Source organism: Marmota flaviventris, chromosome 11 (genome assembly GCF_047511675.1).
Source record: "Marmota flaviventris isolate mMarFla1 chromosome 11, mMarFla1.hap1, whole genome shotgun sequence".
Classification (NCBI taxonomy): Eukaryota; Metazoa; Chordata; class Mammalia; order Rodentia; family Sciuridae; genus Marmota; species Marmota flaviventris.
The window spans coordinates 45,528,925-45,552,104 of record NC_092508.1 but is presented as its reverse complement, the minus strand read 5'-3'; the positions used below and the strand labels follow the sequence as shown (position 1 = coordinate 45,552,104).

Genomic DNA, 23,180 nt, shown 5'->3' with positions numbered 1-23,180 from the left:
GCTTTAAAAAGGCAAGCTAATGTGCTAACCTACTTGGTATAATAATACATTTTAAGAACCAGTGGATATTATGGAATATCTCATCTGAAAAATATGATTACCCATATAAGACACTATTATATACACAAAAATATATTTTGTATGAAGCTCAAATTGCTTTTGAAATTTATCCTCTTGAATTAATGCATTACATTTACATATTTCAAGTGTTTCATAATCATGATTATTTGCAGATGTTTTTCTCTATGTGATTGGAAAGATTAAAGTTGATATTTGTTGAATATGTTCTATGTGTAAAACATAATAACCTTTACCACGTGCACTACACAATTAACTCACTTGTCTTTCCTTTCGTACCCATAGAAATACACTTCCTTGGGGTCCCCTGTAATGTTTATAATCATAATTAATTATAAATATCATACTTCTTTATATGTTTACACCACTTGTTATACCTTTCTATGATATTCATCCAAATCTTCTACTTGCTCATAAAATGTTTGCCAAAATGTATAGTCATATCTTTTAAATAGCATAGACCTTATTTCTTCTCAATCATAAATTTCTATAATTGATTACTAGAATTTCTGTTCCTTTGACCTACTATTCTTTTTGGAAATAGCATATCAAATTTCATTTTTCTTGAAGTTTGACAATTTATTAAAGTGAAAGCAGTGATTCACAACCAGTTTGTGCATATAAGAATTGTAAGAGGTGACTTTAAAATATTCTTAAGTCTCATATCAAAATATATATATTTTTTCAGGAAATCTACAGTTAGCAAGCAGTTGTGCTGCAGGTAGATGCAAGCCTGGGTTTTAAAAAATAAGTGTGCAAAAAATATCTCTCAAATCACAAGTTGGTATCAGCTTCATGAGTTCAAAGAGAAATGTTTCCTTAATTTCATTGTATCATTCTCTATGAAATTTAATTGGCTCTAATTAAAATCATGAGTGTTATTTGATAGGTTTAAAAAATGTTTGATAGGCCATCCTTTCTAATTCTTATTTTAAATAGAGTATTAACATGAAAGAATAAATGATAACTTAATGGCATAATTCTTTCCTCTTATTTTAACAAATCATGGCCAGAGACATTTATTTAGTTTCCCCAAGTTACAAAGCTAAGTAGTAACAGAATCTGGACAAAAATCCAAGAGTTTAGATTCCCATCACCATATTTGTCCATTCATGTTCATGAGTCTCCCTCCTTCCATGGTGAACCATCACTGAAGAGGGAGTGAACCTCTGTCCCCTCCAGGGAACTATGAGGCAGGGCTTTTCCACCCCCACTTCCCTGCTGGTGTGTGTCATAGGAAACCATCAAAAACAGAAGACTTAAATAATTTCTAGAATTCATAACCTAGTAGTATCCAAAATATCCAAGATTCAACTGAGAACTTTTCTTCACACCAAGAAACAAAACCATCTTAAACTAAATGAAAAACAATGAACCAATAGATTCCCCAAACCATTATGGCAGAGATAATAGAATTATAAGACAAAAACTTTAAAACTACCCACATAAAATGTGAGACAGTAAACAATTACAAGCACAGCTGAAGAAGTAGAAAGTCTTATTAAATAAATAAAAAACCTAAACAAAGAAATAGAAATCAGAAGAATTAGTGACTTGTAAGTCTGACAAATAGAAAATACCCATTCTAAACAGTTCAGACATAATAAGTATACACACACACACACACACCACACACACACACACACACCACACACACACACACACACACACACACATATGAATGTGCCTGTCGGCATGCACACACATAGAAGGGCCCAAAAAGAAACAAAAATGAAACAGAACCTGAGAGACCTGTGGGACTGTAACATAATGTCCAACATTTGTATGTCCTTCCAGTCCTGGAAAGAGAGGAGAAAGAAGGCAGCTGTGCCTTCTAAAAGCACTCAAAGAAATAAATGGTTGAAAACTCCCCAAATTTAACAAATAACATAAACCTATACTTTTAAAAAATCCAGTGAAATCCAAAAAGTATTACTCCAAAATACTGTAATTTTGGTAGATGGATAGATAAATAGGTCCATAGAACAGAGTAAAGAACACAGAAATAAAATCACAAAAGCTATTGACAAACTGCTTATCAGACAAAGGACTAGTATACAGAACTTTTGACAACCTACAGTATAAAAATAATCAAATTAGAAAACTGGCAAAAGACTGAAAGAACATTTTATTGAAAAGTATAGAAAATTGGCAAGTAAGTGCATGAAAAGATGTTAACAATAATTATGTATTGGGGAAATGCAAACTGACATCAAAATGAGAAGTAACTTACTACAAAATTAACTTACTACACAATTAAAGCTGCAATAAAAGTACCAAATGCTACAGACACTTGGAGAAAATCAGTTTGTCAATTTCATAGAAACTAAACATGCAACTATCATACACACTATTTGAAAAAAAATTTAAGAGAAATCAAAACTTAAAATGCTCACACAAAAACCTATACACAAAGATTTATAATAGCTTATTCATAATGGGAAAAATCTACAAACACCACAGAAAATGGCTGAATAGTTAAATACTCTGGTACATTCTAATCATGGAACACTACTGAGCAATAAAAAGGAATGAACTATGAATACAATAACAGCTCACTGATGACTCCCCAGAAAATAGGGAATGAGAAAATTCAGTTCTCAGAGCTTATGTGTTCCATAATTCCTGTTCTATAGCATTCTCAAGGTTACTAAATCATAGGAATGGAAAATAGATTAGTGTTTGCCAGAAGATTAAAGAAAGTCTGAGAACAAGCTATAAGAGGGTATACGTACAAAACAGCAAGATGAAAGATGGAATTTTCACATTTTGACTATTTATTGTCAACATCCTGGTTGTGATTTGTAGTAGATTTTTGAAATATGTTACCATTGGGATAACCCAGATATAGTGCACACAGGACCTGTATGTATTCTTTTTTAAATGAATCTAAGCCTAAAATGATCTCAGAATGAAAATTTTACTTAGAAAAATAAGTCATGGTCTGTTTGAACCAAACCTTTTATCTTATCTTAAATAAATACAGGCAGAGAGATTCACTGAAGTTCTGAGAATCACAAAGCTAGATAGATAGTAACAGAATCAGACCCATAAATTTTCAGTTTCCTTGAAGTTTAAATGTTAGTATGCTACAAAACTGGAATTTCCTTTACTGATAAGATCATGTATTATTAAGTTTTAATATTTATACAACTTCTTTAGACATTTCATTTATAGTATGATTTTATGCAACTTTATTATTTTATTTTATGTAGTGCTGGGAATTGAATCCAATCCTAGTTCATGTTAGGCAAGTGCTCTACCATGGAGCTATACCCTCAGCCCATTATCTCATTAAGTTTAAAAATAATATTACATTGTTTCCAAGTATTTTTGAGGATATTATGAATGGAATAGTTTTCCTAATTTCTTTTTCAGTAGACTCATCATTGGAGTGTAGGAATATCATTGATTTATGAGTGTTGATCTTATATTTTGCTACTATAAGTTCATTTATGAGCTTTAGAAGTCTTCTAGTAGAGTATTTTTGGGGGGAGGGTCTTCTAGATATAGGATCATGTCATGAGCAGAGATAACTTGAGCTCCTCTTTTCCTATTTGTGTCCTTTTAATTTCATTCTCTTGCCTGATTGCTCTGGCTGGAGTTTCATTGACCATGTTGAATAGGAATGGTGAAAGTTGGCATCCTTGTCTTGTTACTGTTTTTAGAGGAAATGCTTTTGGTTTTTCTCCAGTCAGTATAATGTTGGCCTTGGGTTTGTCATATATAGCCTTTACAATGTTGAGGTAAGTTCCTTTATTTCCTAATTTTTTTAGTATTTCAAATAGGAATGGGTGCAGCACTTTGTCAAATGATTTTTCTGCAACTATTGAAATAATCATGTGATTCTTGCCTTCACTCTATGGGATAAATTGCATTTATTGATTTCTGTGTATTCAACCAGTCTTTCATCCCTGGAATGAAACCCACTTGGTAATGGTGAAGTGTCTTTTAATGTGTTGTTGCATGTGGTTTGTGAGAGGTAAAGGACCTCTACTAAAAACTACAGAACACTAAAGAAAGAAATTGAAGAAGACCATAGAAGATGGAATGACGTTCAATGTCGTTGGATAGGCAGAATTAATCATGTCAAAATAGCTACACTACCCAAAGCTCTATACAGATTTAATGCAATTCCCATTAAAATTCCAATGATATTCCTTTTAGAAATAGAAAAGGCAGTTATGAAATTCATCTGGACCTGGGCGCAACAGCACATGCCTGTAATCCCAGCAACTCGGGAGACAGAGGCAGGAGGATCACAAGTTCAAAGCCAGCCTCAGCAAAAGCGAAGTGCTAAGCAACTCAGTGCGACCCTATCCCTAAATAAAATACAAAATAGTGCTGGGAATGTGGCTTAGTGGTCAAGTGCCCTTGAGTTCAATACCTGGTTAGCCCCCCCAACACCCAAAAAAGAAATTCATTTGGAAAAGTAGGAGGCCCAGATGACTAAAGTAATTCTTAGTGAGAAAAATGACACAGCAGGCATTACAATACCAGACGTTAAATTATACTACAGAGCTATAGTAACAAAAACACCATTGTATTGGCAGAAGAATGGGCATGAAGGCCAATGGAATAGAATAAAAGACACAGAGAAAAACTCATGTAAATAGAGTTAACTCATACTAGACAAATGCACTAAAAACATGTATTGGAGAAAAGATAGCCTATTCAACAAATGATGCTGGGAAAACTGGAAATCCATATATAGAAGAATGAAATTAGACCCTATCGCTCACCCTGTACCAAAGTCAACTCAAAGCAGATCAAAGATTTAGGATTTAGACCAAAAACCCTGAAACTGCAAGAAGAAAATATCCGCCTAACACTCCAGCATGTCAGCACAGGAACCAGTTTCCTTAACAAAATTTCTAAAGCTCAAGAAATAAAAAAAAAATTCATAAGTAGGATAGCATCAAATTAAAAAGCTTCTTTACAGCAAAGGATATCAGCACAAAGAGAGCCATAAAATGGGGGAAGATCTTTGCCACCTGCTCTTCAGGTAGAGCATTAATATTTAGAATATAAATAGAACTCAAAAACTTAACACACCAAAGAAACCAATAACCTAATCAATACATGGGCAAAAGAACTAAAGAGATAATTCTCAAAAGAGGAAATACAGTGGTCAACAAATACATGAAAAAATGTTCAACATCTCTAGCAGTTAAGGAAATGCAAATCAAAATTACACTGAAATTTCATCTCACTGTAATCAGAATGGCAATTATCAAGAATGTTTATAATAATAAATGCTGGCAAGGATGTGGAGTAAAAGTACACTAATACATTGTTGGTGGGAATGAAAATTAATGCAACTGTTGTGGAAAACAGTATGGGGATTCCTCAGAAAACTAGGACTAGAAATACCATATGTCACAGCTGTCCCACTCTTTGGTATATATTAAAACCAACATATCACAGTGATGCAGCCACATCAATGTTTACAGCAGCAAAATTCACGATAGCCAACTATGGAACCAAACTACGTGCCTTTCAACAGATAAATGGATAAAGTAAATGTGGCATATATATACAATGAAATATTAATCAGCCATAAAAAGACTGAAATTATGGCATTTGCTAGTAAATGGAAGGGATTGGAGAATATTATGCTAAGTAAAATAAGCCAGTACCCAAAAGTCAAAGTCAGATGTTTTCTCTGATATGCGGAAGCTAACCCAAAATAAGGTGAGAGGGAATAAAAAAAGAAAAACAAACAAAAAGAGACTGGGAAAGAAAAAAGGGGAAAGCAAATTTTACCAAAATACAGGAAAGATCAATGAGGAAAACTTAGGGCATTGATTTGGATGAAAAAAAGACAGGAAAATGAAAGAAGAGTGGAATGAATCCGACTGAATATTTGCATGTGCAGGCATGGATGCAGCACGGTGGGGCTCAGCATAAGATGTATCCATATGACACTTAAAATTAAAAAAAAAAAAACAACAAGTAAACTGTAAATGCATTTAAGAGGGATGAGTGGAGTGGAGGGAGTTTGGGGGATGGGTAGTGTTGGGGACTGAATTGAAGTGAGTTAGGTTCCATGTTTCATGCTGTTGTGATTATGTCAGGGTGTATCCTGGTATTGCGTATAACTGAAAAGAATTTTTTAAAAGTACAACATATAGACTTAAAAATAATATTAGAATACAGAATTCATTTTGATATGGTTGATTTGGCTTCTTTATTATAAGCCCAATATTTTCACTGTAACCATTTTGGCCGTATTTTGATATTCTTTGTTTTCACAATTTTTCCAATGTATGCATTAAATATATATATATATATATATATTTTTTTTTTTTCTTTATTGGATACTGCTTCTCCCAGTAAGCGGATGAAACTGTCACATCCCCTCCAGCTTAATTTTTTTTTAATGTGACGTGCAATGAAAATATGGCAAGGTGTAAAACTTCTCCTTTACCTGCTTAATATTTGTAGAAAAATTGTTCATTGTCCATAGAATCATACATTATTACTAGAAGTAATCACTATATGCAGTCCTTTCATAAGGTCTATTTGGGATAAGTTGTTTATTATGTATTATTCTATAGTTACATTTTGTTTTCCTTTTTAAATTTTCTGACACAAACTTTTTTTTTAACTAAAAATATTCTTGCTCTTTATATTTCATTACATTATCAGGGAATAAAAACTGTTTTCCTAGTTTAGTAATCCAACCTAATATAACTAGTTGATAATAAGGATCTGAAAGCTTATTGTTATTAAATATTTCCCTTTACTGCTATATTCATTTCTTCAGTTTATGAAATAGCAAAATTTATTTAAGAAACAAATAATTTGGCTTATTCTGACACAAAGGCAGGAGTGAGCAACTGTAAACCAGAAAAATAATTTAAGTTAATTAAATTGTCTGATATTCATTTCTATGTGATTACTATAATACTGACATATTTGATATTTTCAGCCAGGCACTCAAATTTTGTGTAATTATTAGAAATACATAGGACTACTGCCCTATATTGATCTTCCCACATTGCTAATTGAGTTAAAAATCTAATAGGGCCAAGGGGTGAAAGAGATAAGGAGGGAGCATAGGGGTAAAGAAGATGGTAGAATGAGATGGATAAAATTATCCTGAGTACATGTATGAAGACACAAATGGTGTGAATATACTGTATATAAAACCAGAGATATGAAAAATTGTGCTCTATATGTGTAATATGAATTGTAATGCACTCTGCTGTCATATATAACAAATTAGAATAAAAAATGAATAAATTTTAAAAACTTAAGTTACTTATTGTTTCTCTTTTTACTTTTTAAAATAATTTAAATCAAGAACCATGAAATTATCTAAGTGTAATTCTCTTATTATATATTCATATCATTAAGTTCTTTATTTATGAGTCAGGAAACATTTTTTGATTTTAAAAATACAGTTTTGTAGGACTATGACATATTTCCCAAATAATAAGTTGTTGTAGTTATTTAGAGAATCTCTTTTTTTGAATTATGAGATATTATGCATAAAGCCATTTTTATTTTTTAAATTTCAATTGGCATACTTTGCTTTATGAACTATTAAAATTAAATTATAGTTAGAACATTTTAAAGTTATTTATTTTAATTTGAGATCTTTTTCTGTGATCTGATACTGTATATAACCAGACATTTTATTCTAATAACCAGTAAAGCATCAGAGTGTGTAATTTCTGTCATAGATATTTGAATATGATTTTAGTTGAATTCCGAGGTTTATTATATAAAGTTTATTGACTAAAATACACTTTTTCTAATGTAGAAAAACAGTGTGACATACTAATAAAGACCTGAACTTTAACATTATTGAGGCAGAAACTCAAAATACTGTCCCATCATTCATAAGTTATTTCTGAAGGCAGATTTATGTTTCTTAAAATGTTTGGCTCTTCATCTCTAAGTTAAAAATAGCTTTCATTTAAAAAATATTATAGGGGAAAAACTATGTTTTACATAGTTGTGAACACAATACGTTATATTATGAGATTATTGTTTTAAGTTAATATCACTCACATTTAATGTGATATTGGTGAAATTAATATAGTTGAAATAAAGGAATAGGGTATTTAATACAGAGTTCCATACTAAAAAGTTGCTATAAATCAAAATTTAGTATCATTATACTCTTAGAGCGTATGTGAACATGTATATACACATAAATAAATGCAGTCCTTATGACCTGTATCTAGGCATTACATCCACAAAGGTGGCAAGGGCAAAGGTGAAGGTTAGAGTTAAAGAAAACTTTTTAAAATTTATCTGCAATGCTATGCTGCTTTACAAATGTACTCAGGGAATTAAAAGAAAAAAATGGTGCTAGTAATGATTAAAGAATCCTATTAAAGGTGTCATAATGATTAAAGGACCAATATATGTTCGTGTCTTTTTCTATTAGATTTTCTGTTTCATTTTAAAAAATATAATAGAAAAAGACAAATTCACAATCATATCACAATGGTATTTTTAGAAGAAATTTGAAATTACCTCTAATATGATAAAACAAATGGTCATGAAAATAAGAAATTAATCTTCAAAGACACACCAAAGTCGGGGGGGGGGACATATAGTTCCTGATTTCAAAACTTACTTTAAAAAAATTTTATCAAGCAGAGTAGTACCAATGTAATGGCAGACAAATAATAGCAATATTGTAGAGTCCAAAAATATCCAAACATATATTCTTTTTTATGCAAATATGAACAGATAATTTATTTAAGAAAGTAGTCTTTTTTTTAATAATTTTTATTTATTTTTATTGTTTAATTTTCGGTGGACACAACATCTTTGTGTGTATGTGGTGCTGAGGATCGAACCCGGGCCGCACGCATGCCAGGCGAGCGCGCTACAGCTTGAGCCACATCCCCAGCCCGAAAGTAGTCTTTTTGACAAATAGTCCTAGAACAACTAGCTAAGTATATTTTTAAGTTACAAAGAATTAACCCCTACTTATGCTGTGTAAAAATAACTTAAGGTGGGTCAACTTAAAAATGGAAGTTTTTATATTCTTATATAGAACTTGCATTTTTCATAATATTGAAGAATACATGTGAGTTTTTGGATTACAGTGATTTCTCGGAAATGATCACAAAAGCATTAAACATGTCAAAAAGATGCAATGTAGTTTATTAAAAATAAGAATTGTATGTTAATCTATAAACATTACTAACACCTTAATAGAGTGTCACTAATCCAGTAAAATGACTCAAGATAAAAAGACTTAATGTCTAATGTTGGTTAGAATGTGGAGCAGCTAGAAATCTCTTACTCCTGGTTGCAATGTGAAATGTTATATTACTTTGAAAAACCATTTGGCAGACTCATCCTATGATAGAGCAATTTTTACTTTCTAGGTATCTACCCAGAAACATGGAAGTACATGTCAACAAAAAGATTTTTACACGAATGTTTGTACTTTTTATTTATAATAACTAAGTACTTGAACACCATTAAAGGTCCTCCAATAGGAAAATGGATAAACCAGTTATAGTCTATACATAACATAAAAAACTAAATCAGTAATAAAACAGATGTATTATTGAAACATGCAATGTGTATGAAACTCAAACACATTGCATTATTAAAAGAAGCCAGACACAAAAGAACAAGTACTGTTTGATTCATTTTTTATTGATATTTAGAATAGACAAAACTGACCATGGTCATGGAAATTAAAGCAGTAGCTGTCCATAATAGATGGGATTTGACTAGCAGTAGGCACAGAAGACTTTCTAAGGGGACAATATTTCATGTCTTAATTTATATGGTACTTATATACATTTATCAAAAAAATCTGATCGTACAGTTATGATGTGTACATTTCATGGTATATAAATTTTATCCTCCTACACCTCCCCCTCCAAAATGTATATGTATATGTATACACAGGTGGTGTATTGTATACACAGGTTGGAGAATCAGACATTCTGGATTTGAACTCAAGTTTCTCCACTCACTGAGATATTAGGCAAGATATTCAACCACAGAGAATTGAAGTTTTGCGATCCATATTGTAGAGATAATAATCCCATGTCAGAGTCATTATGTGAATCAAAAAAGGTAATATATACAGAATACTTACCAGATAGTTTCATGCTTCATAAGTATTTGTTGTTATAAAAAGAGAATATGATTGTTAAAAAAGTCACTATCATAAACAATATGAAGTGGACTATTGTTAATGATGTATCATCAACATGATCATTTAAAGGATTATTGTATACACAGTGAGAATTTGAGGATAACACAATGACTCATTAAAAGGAAACATTGAAACCATGATTTAAAAAGGAGAAACAATAAATCACAATGAAATATAAATATTTTTATTGTAAAGTAAAAACATGTTACCCCAATTTTTTACATTAGAAACAAAAAAATATGTTGAGAATCACACAACCTATCATTATCACTTTCACTACTTTTAAATATTACATATGATCCAAGTATGTACCACAACTAATTTCTTTCCTTAAATATTTTTCATTGGCTTGAATAACTAAGCATACATAAGTTGGTATCTGGCATTTTCATTTCATTGGTATTTTTAATGTAACTTATCATAGTTTATTTTCTTGTCTTTTTCCTACATTTTTGTAAGACAACTGGGCCTTCTATACAATTTTATGTACATATTTTGCATGTTTTAGTTAGCTCAGTTAAGCACCATAAATATTTTCTCATAGCTAAAGCTCTCCTTAAACAAATTTTGAGCTCCAAAAATTATGTTATCAATTAAATAGTCTAAGCTTAATAATAAATTATGTTTTTTACATTAGGTTAATCATAGTGTATCACGAAGTATTAGAAATTCAGTAGATTAATTAAAGCATAGCCTTTTCAATACTGTTTCTATCGGTTTTTCTGTCATTAAAACATTATACTTGTCTTCTTCAATATGTTTGCCATACTTTTATTCTAATTTTTTAAATGTTAACATAGTAAATAAATATATTTTTTAATGTGGACTTCATGATAGACTCCATGAAAATTAGTGAAGATATGAATGGAGAGAGAATGAGTTGGTGGACTTTCTGGTGGATATTTTTGGCAGTTTCTAGGTGATGGATCATAGATGGTAAATTATTTACCAGGATGAATTCAGATGACAAATATATTTTGTTCAATCCACCTTGCTTTACAAAAATACAAATGGTTCGCTTTCACTTAAAATTGGGAGATCTCCCATTACAATTCGGGTTTCTGACCTCATCTTGCATTCTTAAGACCTGACCATTCTGGATTGGAATTATTCATTTCTACCAGACAACGATTAAGTGGAACTGAACAGAACTTGCCTCATTTAAAGAATGTGCTCCTCAATTTTTCCACAGACTCCACCCAGGTGGCCTCATTCAGGTTACCTGCTCAGCATTTAGCCACATTTTCTCACTAGGGAAAAAAAAAAAGAGCAGAGCAACAAGAGAAATTGAACTTAGCATTGGGTTTTCATTTAATAGGCACTGAATATTTGGGGAGGGGAAGAAAACAACTAGGAAAAAAAATACAATAAAAGAAATAAAAAGACATAAAGAAGGAATTCTTGCTTCTAAACTCAATAGCTATTTATTCGTGGTTCATTAATGGCCTCCCCCCCCCCAGACACCTAATTGTCTTTGTAGCCATTGAATTAATGTTAGCATGACCTCCTTCACTTATTTACTCATCCCTGTCCCTATCTATTGCTCCTTTGAAGTACCTCCTATGAATGTCTTAGAGTACCTCATGTGAATGTGTTCTATTAATTTAAAGTACAGTTTGGCATATTATGATTAAAATGCAAATATTTTTTGTTTGTTTGTTTGTTTGTTTTGTAAAGGCTGAAGAGATAACTTTAACAATTGGCCAAGCATTTGACCTGGCATACAGGAAATTTCTAGAATCTGGAGGAAAAGATGTTGAAACAAGAAAACAGATTGCAGGGTTACAGAAAAGAGTGAGTAAACTAAGCTTGTTGTTTCACATTTGTATGCTGTAAGTACAGGGAAGCTTGCATATCATCAAACAAATTTAGAAAGCCTGCCATTAAATTTCCCCCACACTGATTGGAACTGCTTTCACTGTGTTCCTATAATTTTTCATTCCTGATCCCCTGCACAGTTTTTAACTATTTTATATTGAATTCCCACAAGAACTTAGTGTTCTCATGTGACTTTGCTTCACTTCCTGATGCTTCTCATGGGGATCAGAGCAGCAGAAGCAGCAGATGCTGGGTAAGTGGTTTCCCATGCAGATCAGATTCCTTTGTAATTAAATTACACCCTTTCTCCACTCTTCAAAACATCATAGGCAAGTTTCACTGTCTTGTGGTTATACTCCAAGATTATGGGTATAGATTGCACAGTGCAACAAGAAAACACAAAGATGACACATTAGGAACATAAAATTTGCACACACATAAAATGTATTTTAAATTGAATTTATCTTTCCAGTGACCTAGAATCCTCTATAATTCCTATTTTGTAAAATAATTTTCTCCCCTGTGCACAAAAGAGTATATTAAAAATACATATGTAAATAAAATAAAATGTTATTTGTTAATGTAGTCAATGTAATAGCCAATATTTACCAAGAAATACTTCTGGAAGTTATTCAGTACTCATTTGCTTTTTTAGATCCAAGACTTAGAAACAGAAAATATGGAACTTAAAAATAAAGTACAAGATTTGGAAAATCAGTTGAGAATAACTCAAGTATCAACATCTCCAGTAAGTGTATTGAATATGTGTATGCTTTCCTTAAAACAAGATTATATGGTGATAAAACATTCTCTGAGTTGTAAATTCTGCAACAAATTATAATACTTTGTGTTCCATAATTTAAAATTAAACACAGATAGCGATGAAGTGTGATAAAACAGGATAATTAAAAATTAAAATTGCCTCTGGGGTTCAGGCCAGAGTTGTTTTCCATGTTGCTCTTTCCCTTATGTTTTCTAAAATAATTCAACCTCCCATGTGGTCCTAAGGTTTAAGATTATCTTTCTGTTTGTGGTTTATTCTTTCTTTCATTCTTATTGATTAGCATTTACTGAGGTCAGTTTTAATGACCCATGCCTGTCTACTCCTGGAGTGTGGAACTTTGTTATAGGAAATGGACTGATACCGAGACTAAACACGGTTTCTTATATTACATGGCAAGCGTTCCCACTGGGAGTGAGGCAATTTTATTTCAGACACTGAAATAAGTGGTTGCTTCTGCTGACAACACTCAAGTACTTGTAGTTAAATTATTTATTTCTGACTTGCCACAGTTTTGAAATCCTTTTCCCAATACCATGTATGACATCATTATTATTTGATTTGTGCAGAAGGATATATTTTGAAAGTAATTGAAATTGAAAACAATATTTTTTGTAGGCAAAATGTATTTAGGACTTTTTTTTTTCCTTTTGAATCCTCTGTACCACTGTAATTAATCTCTGTTAATGTGTATATTTTATTGTTATTATTAAATATTTAAAATTAATATATAACTTATTGAATGATACTATTAACTGAAACACAATTGTGGTCTATGTAAATTTTTGAAAGAATTTTGAAAATTTTCATATGTAGGTATGTAATTTTGTTTACATCTAAAAACTCAAATAGTTCACCAGCTCATCATTATGAAAAATGCTTCTATAAAAAGCTGGACTTATGGAGCTGGGGTTGTAGCTCAGTGGTAGAGTGCTTGCCTAGCATAAGTGAGGCACTGGGTTCAATCCTCAGCACCACATAAAAATAAATAAATAAAAATAAAGGTTAAATTCTTAAAAAGAAAGAAAGAAATTGGACTTATGGCTTCAAATGTGGCATGCCCTGGAGATGGGTCAAAAATTTTTTTTTAGTTATAAACTCACACTTTCCATCATTCACACTGAGAGAGTTGGGCTTTCCATTGCTTGTCATAGGTTTTGTAATGTGGGGCTGATGTGGCTGAAAAGACAGAGGTTCCCAGGAAGGTACCTGTGTAACTATGAGAAGCACATTGTGGTGGCGGGGTATCCTCTTTGAGTTCTGGCTTTATTATAATTACGCCTTCCTAATTTTTCTCTTCACTGTTTACTGCTCTCAAGGATTACAATTTTTCTCTTGCCTCCTTCTTCCCAAGTGACAGAAAATTCGCTCCAATACTTTCTTCAACTTTTGGTCCCCAAATGGAATGTGTACCCTTTTTGTTGAGACTTTATATAAACTATTCTATGAGATGAAGTATAAAAATAAAGGGGAAGTTACTTTTTCAAGGAGTCTTAAAGACAGTTGTTTGTAGAATCTATGACAAATGCTTTTATATTGGCAGAGGTATAAAATGGATGCGTCATCATTTTGGATACAGAAGCAGAGCTTTTCCACTGTGTTTCCACTTTATTTGAAGAAAGAACCCTGAGGATACCATGTTGAGGGGCAAGATTTGGGAGGATTAGAGGGATTTGAGGCATGTTAATAAAACTGCTTCCCCCTCCTTTTTTCCTGTGTCCTCCAAATTGTCAATGTTCAGGAATAGAACTGGTGTAACTAATGAGAGGATGGGTTAGGCTTGGTCCTCATTATCTCTTGGGTTTACCAACTCACCTTCAGAAATGGTAAGGGGTAAAAGGAATGACGCGATGATCATTGCATTCGTTTTTTTGACCACTTGACTGAAATAGCTATTATATGTGGTAAGCAAGAAAGTTAATGTAAATGAAAGACAGAATGTGAGCATATTCATTTATTCAGAAGTTTTCATTTGTAGAATCAGTTATACAAAACAAATAAAAACCTATTAAAATAGCTAGTCATTAAAATGAATTGGCTCTTAAAATATAAGCCCACTTAATAATTATTTTAGGTGTTGTGTTCATCTCAGATTGAATCTATCTGAATGCATGCTTCAAAGACTACAGTTAATAGGATGAATCAAAAGAAGAAATCATTTTCTCTGCATTTTACACTTAATTCTCATGGGTAGAAAATAATCATTGTAAAAATAACTCAAATTCTAACTTTGTAGTATATTTATATTCTTTTGCCACAGTAATATCTCTGTGTTTTTTCTTTACCTTAATCTTAATCTTACATGATTAAAATAAAAAAAAATTTAATCATGTAAGATTAAATCTCATACACTAGAACATACACATCTTCTCTAAGACAGAATCATGTTAAATAAGATAGACGTGGCACAGAAAGACAAATACTGCATCATGTCACTTATATGTGGACTCTAAAAAAGTCTAACACAGAAGGAGAAAACAGAATGATGGTTACAGCCTACAGAGGTGTAGTGGGGAAGGCTGAACAAGGTGAGACTTGAGTCAAAAGAAACAAAAATTTCAGTTTGACAGGAAGAATACTATACAACATGGCACCACCAATAATCCTTGAGAATTGCCAGGGTGTTTTAAATATTCTCACCACAAATAAATATGTATGTGAACAAAAGAAACAAATTATGTGCCTGTGAACAAAGGAAAATAGAAATTATTTGATTCTCAAAATAAAATGACCTCAAGAATATTTTTAAACTGCTAAAATTTAAATGTGCAATTAAGTGTCAATGTTTAAAATGTAAATTATTGACATAACTGATTAAATCAAATGGTTTTGAAAATATTGTTACAGGCATTTGTTGATTTGCTCCCATTTTTTAAACAGATTGTGAAGAAACACGTTTGCCTTTCATTTACTAGCTTAATTATGTAGCTGTGAAATAAACTAATGTAACACTGAGTGCAAGTATATTTATTTCATATCTGTTAAAATGAGCTACCAACTTTCTGATATTAAAATTAAAAAAATAAATTTATCTACAGTTATTCAGTATGAAACGTTGCCAATTTAGAGGAGTTGTTGATGATTCAAGCAATTGAAGTTAAATTTGAAAAAGACAATGAAAATTGTAAATAATTAGAGTATAAACTTAAAATATGAGCATCTCTTGTTTAATTTCTTGCCATCATGTTGGAGCAATCAAATTTCTTTTGAACTAAAAATGTTTTACATCAGTTTTTTCTTATGAAATTTGAATATCAGTTTTACAGAATCTAGAGCCAGAACACAAAGCACCTCACAGAAGCCACCCAAGCTGGCAGAGTGACTGTTCATTGAGCTTATGACTCTGGAAAGGAGACCTTGTAGGTTTTGTTTGTTTTCAGTTCAGCGGATAGAATTCTCCAAAACAGTCAAGTTCACATACTTTGTTTCAAGGATTAATCAGCAATCCATATTTTAGGGAAGAATTGAAATGAATAATGAATCCCATTATGTGCACTGAAATTATGATATAGATGGGTTTATTTTATACAATTAATTTGTCCTAGTATTCTCCATGAGCTTTCAGTATGTTATGTGACATGGGCTCCCAAGACTGATGCTTCTTCACCACCGACCAGCCTAACCCAGAATGCTTACATGTCTCCTAAATACCACCAATTGGTTTAGTCATGGGTTTCTTTTCTGGCAAATGAAATATCTTTTGATAATACCCATAATACATACCTCTGCAGCACACTGAGATTGTGGAAATCTTTTCACTGGTTTTAGAAATTGGGTCCTTATTTTAAACGATCATTTAGATACACTGAGAAATTTCCGTTACTTGACTGTGCTGTTTGCTTTTTGCTGTGTTCTAGTGGTTTGGCAATAGATTAGAGGTTGGGTTTTCCACCATTTGGTTCTAATTATCTAGGAACAATCTGATTTCCATTTATTACATTCACATGGCAGTGTTGCCTGTATTTATATTAGAAAAAGGGTTTATTCTGCCCTCCTAGCCTCATGAACACCTCCAGAAGATTGTTCCATTATAAGATGTGGGCATAGAAAGTTAAATCAAATTGTTCCTTTTGACTCTTACGTCTGAGTGCTTACATTTAACTTTGCTGGCTGTAGAAACTTTTAACCAAATCAGACTATTGCCAGGAAGTTAAATGAATAAAATTGTAGTTCTACGGAATACTGTCTTTTCTATTGCAGAGTTAAATAAACATTCTCTTTCAGTTAAACCCAATATTAGATAAAATTCTACTTTTATGTAATCAACTATGCAGCCCCTGATTAGACTTGATAAGACAATTATGACCTAAAACGTGTATTTCACTGTGGGTAAACAAACCTGCTTGTTTATTTTTTCTAGTGCTTTCTAAACTACTCTTGAAGTCAGGATGGGCAAGAGCAGATTGTGAAAAGTCTCAATTACACAACAAGCCAATGCAAATCTTTAAACAAAGGCATAAATGTTAAACATGAACATTGGTACAAGAACATTTGGTGCCCACAAAAAGTGAATTACCAGTCCACAACTTCACTCTCATAATTGCTAGTTGTGTAAAAAATGATTCAAAACGAGCAAATTCCATTCAATGAGAAGTAAATCCATTCTCATTTCATTTGTGACTAGAAGTACCTGGTCAAGTCTTATAGTCACTCCTTCTTTCAGGTTTCTCTGTTCTTTGTGGATAATCATCTCCACTTAATTTGCAAGGTCCTTGTGAGAACTATTCGATAGTAGGTCTTACAACTAAGAAAGAATATAAGCCAGATATGGACCTAGAAAACTGAAAAACAAATAAACAAAAAATATTCCTAGTGCTCTAAGTTTAAACTGGAAAATTCATTACATTTGAAACTTATTTAAGAAGTGATGTTGACAACATGGCATAAGAATGAATTTTGGAAGTATGAATCTGCATGACAATCTAGAAAGGTCTGCTAGAACATTGTACACTACCATTATATTGTCCCATCATCAGAGTTTTTTTCATATTCTTTTAACTAGAAAAAAAAGTAAAGTATCTCTGTTTAAATTATAAATTTGAAGGAATTCACTTTTTAAACTTAATCCTAAATAGAATTTTGAGTCTTCACTATTTTCATAGCTGTTTTATCTTGGAAATTGTTTGTTTTACATTTAAAATGTATTTGGGGATTTCTATTGCCAATGCAACTTAATAGCACTAATAAAATTTCAGTGTCAATATTTCCATAGATATTATCACAAAACTTTTTAAACTTTAATTCAGTTTTTGCTTTAGTTTAAAAGTGCTCAGGATTGATTGATAGGATTCAAACACTGTTGTGGCACTTTACTACACTGAAACATTTACAAAGCTGTGCTATGGCCTAAATACACCTAAAGCCACACTTACTTAGAAAAAATAGCTACAAAACTTCAGCAACAACAAATATCAAATATTGACACTCATTATTAATATATCTTAATAACCTAAGAAATTCTGCAGAATTAACATGTAATAGGTAAGCACAGATTTTCCCTTAGCATTACATTTTAAATCCTGTGCATACTCCTGAAGATCATAACACTTGGAATTATAAGCATAAAGGGTGTGTTAAGCAATGGTGCCATGTGATCCTGAGACAGCCTAAAATATTTGGCTTCTAGCCATCTGTCAAAATTCTGACAGAAGAAACCCCCAAAAGATCAAGCTGTTTTTTATCTAAGCAATGTAATTAATTCTTTTAAAAAAAGAGAACAGTCTCAAATAGCTAAAAATAACTGCTAAAAACTAATAATAATTCCAGAAATCTTACACTTAGTCAAACCACAAAAAAAACATTTAATCCAGTGACAAAAATGCTACTGTATACCATTTAGTTGCTATGTCCATATACTTATTCCTATTTAACACTGGTGAAGAATTAGGTGCTACTGACATATACTCACATACTTCAATGTGCCCGGCTTAGATTTCTTTCTTATAATGAAAGAGATATTACATCTAATTTCTTGACATGAATTATTCCTAGATTAGGGATCACAAACCCAAATGTCAGTAAGCCCAGACTGTGACAGAAGAGTGTGATATGGGCATTTAGAGGTAGCAATAAATTCGAGAGCACAGGCCCACTTCAGAGACTCAGTAGATAGTCAATGTCAGTCAGTGATTCTTGTCCAAGTCCGTGGGCCGACTTTATGTTGCTAAATCTCAAGGAGTAGTCTGAATTTTATGTGAAATCTCTTTATTTTACCTGGAAACAACTAATTCAGTATTTTAAAAGATCTACATGACCCAAACAGGGAGTAAAAAAAAAAAGCCAAATTACCAATGACACAATGAAGACCTGTGAGAGAGTGCTAATCTTAAACTCACAATACCCAAATTATTACATTACCAGATATGCCAACTGTATCCATTTTAAAAGTGAAACTGTCTTTAATTGGGGAATTTGAATACTTGATTATTTTCATATTATATACAAACATCATTTTTACATGTACCTTCCCACAGAAAGTAGTACTATGCGAATCCATAGTATTAACACCATGATAAAAATACTAGAGTGCTTTTGTATTAGGTTATGTTGGTCTTCAGTCTGTTTTGAAGCATCTAGTGAATATCTTTTGGCCATTATATGTCATAAACCAATATAGAATATTTCCATTTAATTTTTAATTCAGATGATACTAAGGATATTTACTACTTACTATTTTATTATACTTTACTAAAAATATGGACAACTTATGCTTTACATAAAGTATAGTAAATTTAGGCAAATATTTATTGAAATTTAATATGTATTCATAAAATACATACATTTATGTATATAGTACTCCAACATGTTTTATAGAGTATTTTGGAAAACAAAATTGCTGGCACAGGGAGCTTTTAATTGTAACCAGAAAATTATGGAGGCCACTAATGACAGAATCATTCACTAAAAGATATATGCCCAAAATGAATTTTTTAAATTATAGCCTGAATTATCCTTATATAGTTAAACAGATGAAGAAATATCACTATGGAGATCAAGAGGGAAGTCAATAATTTTAGAGCTATATATACATATTAATAGAGTGATATATAACTGAAATGATCAGAGATGTTTCTTCCTCACTGCACCCTTCGTTCAATGTAAATATTTCACTTTACACTGTCTCCTTTCCCCCTCTGCTTCCACAATGTGTAAAGAGGTGACTCCCAGGTAGAGGATGTCCCTCAAACTTGTTGGTCCCTTCTTTTTTTTTTTTTTTTAAGAGGAAAAGGACTTTATTAAAAGACATGGGGTAACACAAAGAATGTACACGAAGACTAGAGAATGGGGTTGGGATGATGAAGCATTAATTGAGAAACAGCTAAGGTCATCCACTAAGGTCTCTTCTAATTCTAATTTTAGTTTGGTAACTCTTCACAATGAATCTTATCAAAATTGGCTGCCTCTAAGTCTTATTTGGTGTTGAAAAATCTTTGAAGTGTGACTGGCAGCTGGGGAATCCAAGTCCAGACCCACACCCAGTGTGTGACCTTTCAGCCTTGATCACCTAGGATTGTCAAAGGTCCCAAGCAAGCCCTCTGAGGAAGCTGCTCTCCCCATTCCATCAGGATCAGTGCACAGCTGGAGAGGAGTTTAGCCAAGCACTCGCCCCACTGGACAGCCATGCTTTCATGTATCTCTGCATTTTGATCATTTATTCAGAGGCCTCTTTACAGGGTCATTGGCTGAGACTGCCTTGAGTGCTTTTGCCCTAACTGCCTTTTTGTTCTCCTCTATGAGTCAATTGTTAGTACTTTTCTACTCCTAGCTTTACCCTTTTTGCTCTCTCAGGACCATTGGCCAACAACAGCGCAAAACCCTTAGGAACTTCTTGTTCAGGCTCCCTCAGCAATGAGGCAATGTCCCACTTCTGCAGCGATGCTTCTGAACTTTGCCCACAGCCATTTCATGGGGAAAATGGAGCATTGATGAAACAGGAACCTTCTTTCTGGCTTTGCACTAATGGGATCACAGTCAGAGTAAAGGCTTAATTGTTACTTTCATTTTGGCTTGTTTTAATTGACTTCTGTAGCATCTGGCAGGTCAGTGTTCTCTCCAGCTCAGCTCTTGAGAGCAGGTTTCTATATGGTTAGGGAAATAACCCCCAGAGCCTTCCAAAGACTGATATTCAGACCCAGTTCAGGGTATTATTTGCTTATTTTTTTTTTAAATTATCTCTGTGATTTATTTGAGATTCTTATAGAGTCTCTCCCCATCTCCATTGTGCCTTGCCATTAGAAACTCCTCACTTTGTAAGGAAGGTCATCGTGACTGGATACTGTTCTGAATTTTGGCTATGTTTCTTAGTCATAGAAGAATAAGTCACAGATCTATGGGTCTTAATTCCTATTATAATAAAAACATGTTACTCTTGCCATTAGTAACATTGGAAAAGACTGATTTGAAGATTGAATCTAAAACACATAGTATAACCCATTTTTAAGAGAGTTATTCCTCCTTCAGTGACTAATCTTCTCTTATTGTAATAGTTTCTCTTTCCATCTCATTACCCCAAGGACTTCTCCAAAATAAAACTGGGCCTCTCCTCATTCCCTGCTCTAATCCCTTACTCTCAGGTCCTGATGAAAACAATATTCTATTTTAAATATCTAAACACAAAATATTTCCCTGAAAAACGATCAAGCTAAGCAAGTGAGAATCTTGAGAACCCTCACAGTAGGAGAAATCAACTTGAAGTACATGTTTTAATTTTTTAACATTATTATGAAATAATCATATTTTCACAAAACACCCTTTTTTACACATTCGTTTTCATGTATCCTTCCCATTCCTCCTTGCCTTCTTTATTCTCCTTAGTGTTTTTCTCTCTGTCGTTCTTTCGCAGCTGCTGCACAGAACGTCTGGTCATGAGCCACACAGGTTTCAGAGATGCTCATCCACTTTCTGGCGTAGTGGTGACGCTTCATCTCCCTGTCTAAACATGTCTTCCACTTCTGTCCCTCCTGTCAACTCGCCTGATTCCAGACTATCACTGGGACTGTTAATACCACCGCCTTCTAAAAGTGGCCTTCCCAGGCCAGTCAGTCAGCGCAGCATTTCAAGACCACATGTAAATTTTCAAAGCAGTAAATTTCTTTTATTATCCCCCTAATTTTTTATACTTCTAGAAATGTGCCATTTCTATACTAATAAAAAAGTCAGGTAGGTCTTGAATTAATGTGATGGAATAGGAGTCTCCGTGTGTGCCATGTTCATTTCTTTTGGTTCCCTGATATCAGAGTTTCAAATAGAGGGTGGTTATAATGTAGAAATCTAAAAGATGAAATAGGACAAGTACATAAAGTATCTGAAGGACCCACCAGTCACGGCAATTGGGAAATGAGGTCCTTGGTGATACAGGTACAAGCAGCTTCAGTAGATTTCAGTGCAAAAAGAACAAAGTTTAGATCGAAATTAAATAAGTGGTTGGAAAAGGAAAACTACTCTCTTTCAAGAAGCTTAGTCTTGAAGGGAGGAGAAAGAAAGACAACAGGCAGGAGGAGTAAAGAGTAAAGGCATTTTTGGTCAGTTTGCTTTGTTTTTAATGACAGGCAAGATTTAAATATTTTTATATCCTTAGAAGAAAGGAAGAAGATATGGAAGCCAGGGAGGTATGGGAAGCATATTATTCATGAATAAGAAGGAAGGGCAAGGGGTACAGTAATTCAATATTTAACAAAATGTGACACAATTTTGCTGCTTGAAGAAATGCACTTAAAATCATTTTAACAGAATCGGAAACCTTTCACTCTGTGTGTACACAATCAGCCTCATGTGTATTTCTTAAATCTCATGCAACATCAGTGAATCAGAAAAATGAGTGTAGTCTTAAATCTCTAACTTCAATAAGAACCACTTGAAACAATCCCTGTTCATGGTGTAGAGGAAAAGCAAATTTTTCCTGTATCCCTCTTCAGAAGGGAAATTCTTTTTCTTTCATTCCTGATCAGATGAGATAGTTTTCATAGGAGGTTACACACATATATATTTTTCCACTGGTTGGTAAATTGATGATTGTTTCATATTCATGTTACTTCTTGGCTATATTTTCATTTTTGTTTCCCTGCATTTGTTTAGTCCTGACAAACATTTATCTGATAATTCAATAATATTATTGGTATCTTGGTGATTATTAATTTATTTTATAAGGCACCTATTTATTATAGAAAACAAGATGAAATTTTTCAGAAATGAGATAAACTACAATAAATAACAATTTATTGTCATTGTACTTATCAATACAAATTAAAATATACTTTAGTTTATAAAAATGTATAAATTGTTCATTTCATATAAATCTTTGTACTTGGGAAGATGAGTTACTTACATTCAATTATTTCTATTTAAAATTGATAACCT

General features: G+C 32.6%; 1 protein-coding gene across 5 annotated transcripts in view; it reads left to right on the top strand.

Annotated features, from left to right (window-relative positions):
• The window catches only part of Gulp1 (GULP PTB domain containing engulfment adaptor 1), a 273,951-nt gene that overhangs the window by 236,051 nt on the left and 14,720 nt on the right, over positions 1–23,180 (top strand). For 4 of the 5 annotated variants that reach the window (XM_071618999.1, XM_071618997.1, XM_071618998.1 and 1 more), the window contains 2 exons: positions 11,903–12,019; positions 12,699–12,791. In XM_071618999.1, coding sequence (XP_071475100.1) covers positions 11,903–12,019; positions 12,699–12,791 — 210 coding nt within the window. Of the gene's footprint in view, positions 1–11,902; positions 12,020–12,698; positions 12,792–21,666; positions 21,892–23,180 lie in introns of all 5 variants that reach the window. The other variant, XM_034635935.2, reaches the window with a different exon arrangement.